The sequence below is a fragment of the Poromitra crassiceps genome (assembly GCF_964638095.1).
Source record: "Poromitra crassiceps genome assembly, chromosome: 8".
Classification (NCBI taxonomy): Eukaryota; Metazoa; Chordata; class Actinopteri; order Beryciformes; family Melamphaidae; genus Poromitra; species Poromitra crassiceps.
The window spans coordinates 5,670,761-5,682,866 of record NC_139629.1 but is presented as its reverse complement, the minus strand read 5'-3'; the positions used below and the strand labels follow the sequence as shown (position 1 = coordinate 5,682,866).

Here is a 12,106-nt window from a genome sequence, read left to right as displayed (position 1 = left end):
ATTCTGCTGTTTAAGGTCGTACCCAGCCAGTGAGCATGAATCCCTTCAAGGGATCACACGGCGCCACCTTAAACATCGTCACAGGAGCTGCTCCACCCACCTCAGATCCTTTACTTTGTACAGGAGACAGCGGAGAAAGCCGTGATGAAAGTGGAAACCGATGCATGCTTTCTGCCAGAGCCGTATATATTGCTCTGTCTACAGCGAGAGTGGGCTCGGCTGCATCCGCGCTCACAACTGAGCTCTTATGCTTCTATCTATCTCCACACGATTTCCTAGAAAGCCAGCATCCGAAGCCGAACGGGCCAAGCCTTTTCGTTCAGTCGCGTTTGCCAGCGCGCATCATTTCCTTGATGGGCGCTGGGATCTGTCCGGGGCAAAAACGGAGTCGAGAAAGCAAACTCTGTGCGTGTGGGAGGAGCCCGCAGCTCAGAGGTGGAGAGGAGAGGGGGGGGGGGGGGGGGAGAGGGGTGTGTGGCTGCACAGAAACCACACCACACGCCACCACATCAGAAAACACCAGCCAGAGTCAGTGAATGTGCTCGAAATTAGAGTGCAAAAGGTATTCATAAAAGGGGCTATATCTTGGAAAGTAAAAAAAAACGACAGAAAACCCTTGAAAGTGCACTTTTTTGAGAGGCTGTAATTTCATAATGGAACTGTCTAGAAACAAAATTTCTTCTTTGGAAGAAGCAGGAGTGTTCAATGTTTCATTAACTCATTGAATGCCATGGACGTCCTTCGACGTCCAATTAAATAGTGACGTAGAGTGCCACGGACGTCCTTCGACGTCCAATGCGTTTTTTGACGGTGGGACGTCGATCAAAGCCTTCCGCAGCTCCTGTACAACTATAGTAGCTATTGGAGGTCTATAACCTATTTTACAGAACCCTTAGGTGGCGACAGTGCTCTCCAGATTACAGAAATGTCAGGAATACACAGCCTGAAATAGCCTTGATGAAAGAGAACCCGCTCATGCTGCAGTCCAGAGCCATGTAGATTGTTCTGGCTGCAACTGACGGTGCGTGCGAACACAGTCAATCCGCGCACACAACTGAGTCCTTCTGCCTCTGTCTGTCTGTCAGCATAGTTTCTCCACATGATTAGCCGCTAGAAAAGCAGCAGCGCGACACTGAAAAGCCAAACCTTTCACTGCAGTCCGCGTGTGGCTTCTCCATGTTGCGCTGCCTGGGAGGCGGCGCTTCCCAGGCTTCCTAGACGCTTGGTGCGAGGCTGTGTGTTACTAGTGTGGGGAGGAGTTTTCAGCTGAGGGGGGGGAGGGGGGGAGGGGGGGGAGGGGGGGAGGGGGGGAGGGGGGGTGGGGCACGCAGGGCAGGACACAACTACACCACATCACTACATCAGAAAATATTACCGTATCTAGAGTCAGTGAATGTGCTTGAAATGCTGCATTTCACAAAAGGCTGAATATCTCAGCTTATAATTTGAAATGCCTGAAAACGCTGAAAACAACCTATCTTCTCCGGCTCATAACTAAAGAACGGAAAATGGTATCAATAAACTTTTTTTTGCTGATGATACAATAGAGTCTCCTTGTTCTTTTTGCGTGTTCGGTGTTTACATAGTAATATCACACAATATTCTGTGGGCCTCGAGAAATCACTGAAAACGCTCTGAAAACTCTGGCACTGGGAGCGTCCGTTCTCCAAAAGTGGCTGGCACTCAATGAGTTAAAGTCCAGCCCCGTTAATATAGCCATAATAGAAAAAATTCTATAGCTGTTTTCAACTGAATGGAAGTGAATCTGGCACAGGCTCCAGACAATTTTACTGAAGCGCTGTGGCACTCAATGTTAAAGACATGGTCGAGGCTGTCCAGATGGATACCGGCTACTTTAGAGGCCACCTTCACAATTTTTCCGAGGGAATTCTTATCCTTAATACACAGGTTACCATACCAACAGGCAATGGAGAAGGAAATGACTGACTCGATATAGGCACTATAAAACAGTTTCATCAGAGTCTTATCAATTTGGAACTTTGCAAATTTCCTCAGGCAATGTAGACGTTGCTGACCTTTTTTACACAACATGTCAGTGTTCAGGTCGAATTTGAGCTTGTCGTCAATTATCGTGCCTAGATATTTATAACTGGTGACAAGATCCACATTCTGACCATTAAAAACACTGTTCTGAGGTGCAGGAGGGGAACGTCTGTAATCAATGCAGATTTCTTTTGTTTTCGAGACATTGATCTGCAAGAAAGCATCATTACACCAGGACAGGAAATCATCGATAACCTGCCCGTGGCCGTCCTCATCATCCTTAGTTCAAACAGGTCATGGCCAGGGTCAGTCAGATGGGTCAGTGATGATCTTTCCTGCCCTTTTCTTGACTCTGGAGGAGTACAAGTCTTGGATGGAGGGCAGGTTGGCACTGATGATTTTCTCTGCAGTCCACCTGACAGTCCTAACATCACAATAGATATTTCAGATCCATAATGGATATAGTGATGATATTGCTACATTCATATTGGTTTGGATTCACGTTTCTGAAAGAGAACAGCTCAGCTCGTGATTGGCCCTTTTGTTATTGAAGGACTCTGTAACAGTGGCGCGCGCGCGCGCACGCACACACGCGCACGCACGTCACACACACGCACGCACACACGCACTCGCACACACACACACACACACAGGGTGCTTTGAGTGAGCCCATCAGTTTGACACATTGGGGAGACAGCTGCTAGATCAGAGTGAGCAGAGATTACGTCAGTGTCTATTTGTGTTGTCCCTGGAAAGGATCACAACAAAGTTACAGTGAGATCCTGTTTATGAAAGCAGGGGAAAAAACACATTGTGTTTACTATTAGCTTCGCCTACTTTAGGTAGACTGCTTATCCTACTGCGATCAGAAATCAATAGTCTATATGTGTCTCATCATCAGCCCTTCTAGTTTAGCGGCTATTTTAATAAACAAATCTCTTCAGAAATCTCTAACAATGATGTGCAATGTCTATAATAAGAGTTCAGTTAGTCCTATAACTTACACTGTAGACTGTCCAAGATAAATGTGCGATTGTACGTATATAGATTAGAAAGATACGGCAGGTGAAAACAAAGGAGGTCATTCAGATCTGTTATGGAAGACTGTCACAATATCAAAGGCTTGTTCTTATCGCTCCCAGCTGGCCCTGTGCTGACTCCCACCTTGCTTATCTTGTGTCATGCCAAATTGCTCTCACAGCTGGGCAAAACCAAGGAGACAGGATACTGAGGAAAACATGGTGGACAGACAGTCCACACATCAAAAACACCCATGAGACATTACGCCTGTGCATTTCTCTGCGGCTGCGATGTCCAAGCTTTCTCCGAAGACAGTTTGTAACACCACCCTGCATCACGTGGACTGTTGCTCAGTGTTGCATTACTGACCCCTTTGAAAAGTGTTGAGTCAGCGAGCTTGAAAGCCAAGTGATGTGTGGTCAGTTGGATTATGTCTGTGGAAACCAGGTGTGGAGATGAGAACAAGACTAGGTGGAACCTAATGCTGGACGACGGCGTGTGATAGCAATAAGGCCGGAGATGTACTGGCTTTTGGCTATGCGTTCGCGTTAGGGATGGGCATTTCTAGCAAAAACACTATTCGAAATTCGCTGGCCAAATTCGAATTTAATTCGAAATTCGAAAATAAAAATAAAAATGTAAAAAAAATTAAAAATGTAATTTATTTTTTTATTTTTTTATTTTTTTATTTTTTTATTTTTTTATTTTTTTATTTTTTTGTGAGTGAAATGTTGCATTGTCTCCCCTGATTCTAAGTCTACGGCTTTATTAATTAATATAAAAAGCTTCTGGTGTGGATTTTTAGCTCAAACAAGCATTGCACCACTGAAGTAAAGAACATGTTACATGACATTGACATTTTCGAAAATAAAAAACAGTTTTGACAATCATGAGTGGTTCATTAAATATTTAGTAGGCTCAGGTCTGAGTGCCAAAGGGGTGCCAAAGTCACCCCCTCTCCCTCTTCATGGGATTTCATCCGCCATTCATTTTTCCATAAACCTTGCTTAAAATGCTTATAAAAATTGTTTTACTTGCTCAAACCAAGCGATTTGACTATACTTAGAATCAGGGGAGACAATGCAACATTTCACAATTTTTTTTTGAATTTCGAATTTCAATAATAAAAGTCGACCTTGATAATAACAACGATTATTCGAAAATTCGAAATTCGATGCCCATCCCTAGTTCGCGTGCGTATATCCTGCCACCGTTTGGAGCCTCGGTTGTCCACGGCCTGTTCATTTGTGTGGGCGTGCATTAAAGCTACACAGACATGCACACAGACACACAATGTCGACTTTATTATATAAGCAAAGCTAATAATAACAAGTATTATTAATATATTGTGTTACAAGTTATGGATGGAATTATACCTAAAATAAAGTATCCCCCTTTTTGCTGGGGACCCCCTAGAACCCACTCAGGGACCACCTTGAGGACCACTGGTATAGTATATGGCCCAGCCAATACTATAGTTTCAACCTAGTCTTGTTTCGGGAGGGGGAAAAGCGAGACACTTCTCGTCGTTTGCCATTTGAGACATAGCGTTTCGGAGGCTGACTGACGCCACTTTGGAAATCGCAAAACTACCAAATCTGTCACTTTAGAGAGCCAGTTCAATTCGGCATACATTCATGTGAAGCAGCACCTATTTCCATAAAATATCCGCCTTTACTGGATCGCCTGTCATTCCCAGTCTGTTTTGCGTGCAGTGCGATTGAAGCATACACACACACCAGCCAACTGCAGTTCGGCGCATGTGCCGACTGCATTTTACCACCCAAATGTGCATAGAGTGACCTACCTACAGACATGGCCTTGTGCAGGCTGGCCGGCCTCCCGTCCAGCAAAGAAATGCTGCTGTAGAGGGTAGCTTATTGCCAGACATTGCGACACTGAATAAGGATTTCATTAGGAAAAAACTGTATAATGTAGAATTCTTCCAAAATGTAGATTTGACTCTTTTCTTGTTATCTGTGAAAATTTGAATCTGTCACTGAGCTGCACAGCTGTTGTTATTATTCTGCAGTGGAACCTCTCAAGTGTTGTGAAATTGAACTTGGGGATGACGTGCTTTGGCTCTGAGCGGCGAGCATCAACACCCTGATGATGAGGACATGTGAAAGTGCTGCCTGAAGTTCCTCAAGTGGGAATACAATTGAAGACTATTTCTATTTAAAAAAATAAGCTCTGTACCAATTAGTCTTTTGATTAGCTCAATGTGAGGGAAGCTGACTGAGGCCAAACATCATCTGAGATGTTGCTACCAACAGCTTGATTTCAATAGTATCATATCTTTTTTGTAAGATTCTTTTCCCTCTTCACCAACAGAGTTCAGTTGGCCGGGAGGTCATGTTTTCGCCCGCATTTGTCTAAGCAGGATATCTCCAAAGGTTATGAACGGATTTGCATGAAACTTCGTGGAAAAGCAGATCATGGGCCAACTTAGATGGAGTAACTTTCCATGCCCACTGGCCAAAAGGGGGCGTGGTATTGGGGACGGCCAATCACAAACAGGCGTGCCTAACTTCCAAGCAGATTCGCGTAACACTACAAAACTTTATCGAAAGGCTTGTCATTTGCCAAGGACAAACTGATTAACTTCCCATGCCCATTAACTCATTGAGTGCCAGCCACTTTTGGAGAACGGACGTGCCAAACTCAGTGCCAGACTCAGTGCCCAGTACTCAGTGCCAGACTCAGTGCCAAACTCAGTGCCAGAGTTTCAGAGCGTTTTCAGTGATATCTCGAGGCCCACAGAATATTGTGTGATATTACTCTGTAAACACCGACCACGCACAAAGAACGAGGAGACTCTATTGTATCATCAGCAAAAAAAAGTTTATTGATACCATTTTCCGTTCTTTAGTTATCAGCTGGAGAAGATAGGTTGTTTTGAGCAAAAAGAGACGTTTCAAATTAGAAGCTGAGATATTCAGCCTTTTGTGAAATGAAGCATTTCAAGCACATTCACTGACTCTGAAGCTAATATTTTCTGATGTGACACCTCAAAAATAATTTCCTTCAATAAAACAGTGAAAACAAAGGAATTTTGTTTGGCCAAATAATATTTTTTAGCTGCAACCAGCAGCGCTGGCCCCTGCGTGCGCAGACCCTACACCTTCTTGCTGGTCTTGATTTACTGCTGGTGGGCATCAGATATTCTAGCTTGTTTGCCTGTCTCTGTCCATCGAGCCTGCTGTCTGGGTCTGTGTTTACTGTCAATGGTTGTATGCTGCCCTGCGTGCCCCACCCCCCTCCTCCTCCTCCGTGGGAGTGTCTCTGGGGCTCTGCTGCGTTTGCTCTGCGTTTGCTCTGCACTGAAAGGTGCGCTGCACCCCGCTTTTTCACAGCGTGTCGCCGGCTCCCAGCTGAGAATAATGTAACTTTTCAGAAAGACGCTGGTGTCGGCAACTAAATCATATGGAGGGGCTATCGCAGCGGAGACGGAGGGGCTCAATTGTGGCAGCAGATTGACTGCTGTTCACAGGCACAGCTAACGTTATGCTTCATGCATATCGATGCATACCGATGCCGTTTCCGTTTCCATAACGACTTCTTCTCTGTTTTTTACTCAACTTTCTCTAATCTGGAGAGCACTGTCGCCACCTAATGGGTCGGTAAAATAGGTTATACACATTCAACATGCCCCAAAATTTTACAGGAGATGGATCTGGCTTTGATCCACGTCCCACCGTCAAAAACGCAATTGACGACAATCGTCGTCATTGGCACTCTACGTTAGTATTCGAATTGACGACGATTGTCGTCATTGGCACTCAATGAGTTAACCAAAAGTGGGTGTGGCAATGGTCATGGCCAATCACAAAAAGGCGCCTAACTTCCAAATTGATTCACGTAACACCACAAAACGTTGTAGAAAGGTTGAGGTATGTTTCAAATATACATACTACACAGCATGCGCTGGGACGCGTCATCAGTGATGTTAACTGGGGTTGTGGGGTGTTTCGGGTCTGTCAACATCATACACCCTCTCCCAGTACACCCAGCCGAGGCCGATTACGACCCCGACCCGTGTCCCAGAAGCAGCTGCTCACGGATCAGCCTTCCTACTCTGTCTGCAACGTTGCCCGCGGAAGGGTTGATCACGCCCAATCCGCTGCAATAGAGTTAGTGCTACACCGCAGTATTGAAAGACCCTTCGGTGCATGGAGGTCTAAGGCCCTGTGGGGTGATTCCAGGCCGGGCACCTCCTTCGTCTCACCAGAACCTCCCGTGGAAGAAGGCAATCCTACCATGCCGTAGGGAGGATGCCGTAGGATGCCGATCACCCCTCCCATGCCGTAGGCAGGGAGGGGTGATCGCACAGGTGATCGCACAGGTGATCGCACAGGTGATCGCACAGGCCTCCTTGAGGCATCCTCCCATGCCGTAGGCAGGGAGGATGCCTCAAGGAAGCCTGTGCACTGCACGTCATTCACCTGCGCCGAGCACCTCGCTCTAGCCTGAAGGACCCCAGGCCGCGCCGATGTTTACGCAGATTTTCAGGAGGCTGTTCGAGAGAGAGCTAGGCTGGGGTGCTAAAACCCATCACGTACCGGATGCCGTCTCTCCGACCGTCAACTGTCTCTCCAGCTTGTCACCAAACTATACTTGGTTGTCACCTAGTCTATTCCTATACACACTACCAAATGCCCTGTAGTTGACTGTTGTCTCTCCCTCTATGTCCCCAGATCACTGAACTGAACAAACGCATGTCAGCCATTGAGACGCTGTTAAACCGCTTGGAGCAGAAGGTCACCCCACCTGCTGACCAGGTAAATCCCTGCAGTATCACACAGCAGAAGGTCACCCCACCTGCTGACCAGGTCGCCTGCATCATCGTCCCTCAGACCAGCTGTTGGAGAAGCAGGCTTGTGACCACCAGAAGGTTACTGGCTTGAATCCGCACAACAGCTGGAGTGGTCTGGAGGGGAATGACACATCGCTCTCAACAGCTACAGTGGGATCACTCTTGAGCAAGGCAGCTAAGCACAAACTTCCAGTGGGTCAACAGGGCAAAACTGTGCTTGTACTGGGCATCTCCCTTCTTTAGACATCAGCTATGCAGCAGTAAACAAACATGGGGACTGTTTTTTTGTTTTGTTTTTAGAATCTTTGATCAAAACAATAGATACAGTCCGTCTGTGTGGGAACGCCCACAAAATGTTACTACAGCTGGTGCCCGAGTGGGGTAAACCCCCCCCCCCCATATATCTCAATGGGCTGACTCACCAAAGGACGGTGCTGCGGCTCTACACTACAGGATTGGGGATTCTAGAGCAAGTACATTAGACATCTGTTCAGATGTGCGTTTACTGCGGTGGTTGAATCACCGATTCTGTCTGCCTGGGCTGGGCTGCTATTAACTATGCTGAATGGGGAGAACGGGAGGATTTACCCCACCCTGACCACGCCCCCAGCCAGCTACCCCAGCGTCTATGACGAGACATTGACTGTATCTATAAGAGGTTTTATCATCTCTAATCTCATTCCAGATCAGATCATCGTTCAAGCATTCATTCGATTGATGAAGTGGGCCGCTCAGTTACTCATACTTGCCCAGCTCTCATCAACCGCCATGTCTCATGTGGGTTTGGAGTCTGTTTCTAATTGAGATGTGAGCTCTGAAATAGTATCAGGAGGGAATGAGCCAGCCCACAACAACAGCAAACCATAAATGAAAACAGGACTCTGAGTTAGTCTGGTAATTACTGGCTATTGGGCTTCAAATGAGGGCAATATTTGATACACTCATGCACGGCCTCTCTCTGTTGTGGCAAACCAAATCTTAAAGCAATTTGTGCAAAGCACTTGTTTCCGCCAAGCACAGAACATGCATAGTTTAAACTCATGAGTCATGTTACATGCATTGTCTGTGTCATAAAAACAGTAGAGGTGTTGCACTTTCACTCATGCTGTGCATATAATTGTTCTTTATTCCAAACTAGTGCAGTGCCCGTTCCCCCATTCACCACCCCTTGGGCGCTCTGACCCCCCCCCCCCCCGTCAGGTCCCCCTAAGCGCACTCCCCAAATTTGAAGTCGATCCGCCAAATGGTTCTCGAGATACACGAAGGACAGACATACAGAAGTCGATTGGACGGACAGTCCCAGAGATACGTGAAAGCTGTGATCTTATTGGTTGAATTGCACGAAGTTTAACGCTGCAATTTCTCGGCAATGCATCCGCAAAGTTGATCGGAGGAATTGTTCTCGAGATAAACTGCTTTTTGTGTTGCCAGTAGTTAGCACTATGGCTATGCAAAAGTCCAAAATGCATGAATTACGGCACCACACTCCATCGGGTTCCGAGCAGCGCATCCCCCAAGTTTGAAGTCAATCAGACCAACGATTCTCGAGATAAACCGCTTTTGGTGTTGCCGGGAGGTGTGCCGAATTGCACAGAATTTGGCACTGCTCTCTATCGGGTTCCCAGCAGCGCAGTCCCCAGGTTTGAAGTCGATCAGACATGACACGCATTGCTTTTGCTTAGTAGGCTATGAAATGTGCCATCTAAATCAAGCTTGATTGGTTGATTAATTTATTTCAGACATATGTCCTATCTTCCTCAGACTCCAGCCAGCAGCTCTCCTCTCCCGCTGTGGGATGATGTGGACCTGGAGGAGCAGCAGCTGAGACGGAAGCTGGATGAGATGACGGGCAACATCAGTGACCATGAGCTGTCTTCTGACGAGGATGAACCCAACTTCCTGGGCTTTCTCGGGGGGACAGCGGCCTCCCCCCGAGAAACTCCAGGATGGAGGAGCCCAGAGTGGGAGGGCAGCATGACCAACCCTCCGTCTAGACCCACTTCCAGAACAGGTGTTCTGGGCTCTTTAGCCATCGAGAAGCAGCATATTCAAACCCAATCTGAAAAGGTAGAGGTCTACTGTATATGAGGCCATTTACATGTGGCACTAACATGCATTTTCTGTGATCAGATTGCAATCGGATAGTGCTTGACCACTTGTAAACACCCCCAAGACACATTGAGTACGGATTGCGATCTGATCAGCCAAACCACCTCCGGAGGTGGACAGGGTGACCACATTGAACACAAGTGTAAATGCAATGCGTCCTCTCAAACCACATACAACAGCAGTCACCGCTGTTTTTCTGCTGCTCTATGCTATGGAGCTTGCCTGATGCGATCGCAATAAGATCTCAATGTGGACACTGGAGACACATATTAATACCAGTTGTAAAGGAAATCAGGTTAATGTGGTCAAGCGCTATCCGATTGCAATCTGATCACAGAAAACGCATGTTATGCCAGGTGTAAATGGCCTCTATGTGTCCAGCAGAATCTATTTTTATGTTTTTTATTGAAGTTCAAATTAGGGAGGCAAATTTTAATAAATGTCCTTAATCGATTAATTGGTCAAATTAACGATCAATTAATCATCATGTAAAAAACAGCTTTTGACATTGAAAATACAAAATGCAGGTTTGTACACCTGTCTTTAGGTCTAATGTTACTCAACAAGTTAATCAACCAGGCAAACCTCCTGCATTCGCTGTCATTGTGCTTGTAGACTTGTAGTACAATGAATACTGTTGTCTTTTTGGCTGTAATTTTGCCTGCTTGCTTGGCTTTCTCTTTCCCTCCCTACAAATGGTGAAATTTTAATTGTGCCTTTGTGGTGTTAAATCATTTCAGTAAAAAAGAAAAAGAAAATAGCACATAGCCTACATTGTCAATTAATTAGTTAATATATGTTTGATCGATTCTTAGCGGTGGTTAATCGAATGATCATTAATAAATCATTAACATCCCTAGCTCAAATGATAATCACAAATTCACATCACATTGTCAGATTTCTTAAGCGTATAAACATGTTTAACGAAAACAATCTTCAGACAGCCAATTTAACATAACGATAACAAATTACAAAAAGGGGGGGGGGGTTGGGAAATGTCAACAAAGCTTTGTCCTTCGTTTTAACCCATTGATACCTGATGCAGCATTTGTGTGTGTATCCCTTTAAGACTTAAAGGGATACACACACAAATGAGGGATATACACGAAAATGCTGCATCAGGTATCAATGGGTTAAGAGCTACCACATGAAGAGTTATGACTACTGCTGGTCTGTAACACCTTTTTTCTTTTTCAAAGCTGAAGCAGGAAATACTTGGTCATTATACAACCATAGTCAATTAACTGTTGTTATGGTGTAGTCAGTTTGCCCACTGCTTCAGATATACCAAGTATAATCAGCATGGGATCTTTCTGTAGTGTCGTGTCTACTATAGACCTTATTCGATTGACGTAACTCACGTACGGGCACGCCCACCGCCGCCATGTTCTTGACATAGTGCTGCAGCTGCTCTTACAGTCTATGTAAGAGCAGCGTTTATAGGAAGCTAGCCGCTGTTAGCGTTACCTGTATCGTTCCTGTTGTGTTCGGATGGTGACCTGCATTATACATGGCTGTAGTAATGACAGCAATAAAGTCCCCGTGGTTTGTTTCTATCTCTACCTTCCACAGACGTGAAGGGAGCGAGACTGAGGATACGTCAGCACAGGAGAGATGTGGGGATAGTTGGGAGAGACAGGTGAAACTTTCTGACAGCTCCTCACAGCAAAGTCTGTTCACCTCGTTTTTTCTTTCGTTTATTATTACAGGCATTAACGGCAGCATAGAAACAACAACTCTGGGGTTTTTATTGCTGTCATCACCATCGCTATTTTGTGGAACAGAAACGACAATAAGGATGTTACTAGTTGTCAGCTGCAGCGCTGTGTGCGCGCAGGACGGTATGGCAACAATATGGTGCCGTCCAGGCTTAGCAAATAAGGTCTATTCTAGAAAATATTCTTAAAATGTCCTCCCAATATGTTTCCAGCTTAGGACAGAGACTTAGATTTATTGCATTATTGAGAAAGGTCAGCAAAGATGGAACGTTGAAGTACAGTCTATCAATTGCATGAGCAGAATCTATTATAGGCCTACTACTGAAAACAAGAACACAGGAATATTGTCTCCTATATGCTGATGATGGAATATTCTGAGTGGACGAGTTCAAGGCACAAGCATGCATGTTGGACTGACACTTGCCAGCAAGTTCACATC

At 45.6% G+C, this 12,106-nt stretch overlaps 1 protein-coding gene across 1 annotated transcript in view; it reads left to right on the top strand.

Annotated features, from left to right (window-relative positions):
• LOC310781655 (melanophilin-like) overlaps positions 1-12,106 on the top strand; it is a gene marked incomplete at its 5' end in the record, with an annotated part of 67,975 nt that overhangs the window by 43,488 nt on the left and 12,381 nt on the right. The window contains 3 exons of the mRNA XM_083642254.1: positions 7,722-7,887; positions 8,526-8,617; positions 9,602-9,907. Coding sequence (XP_083498380.1) covers positions 7,722-7,887; positions 8,526-8,617; positions 9,602-9,907 — 564 coding nt within the window. The remainder of the gene's footprint in view (positions 1-7,721; positions 7,888-8,525; positions 8,618-9,601; positions 9,908-12,106) is intronic.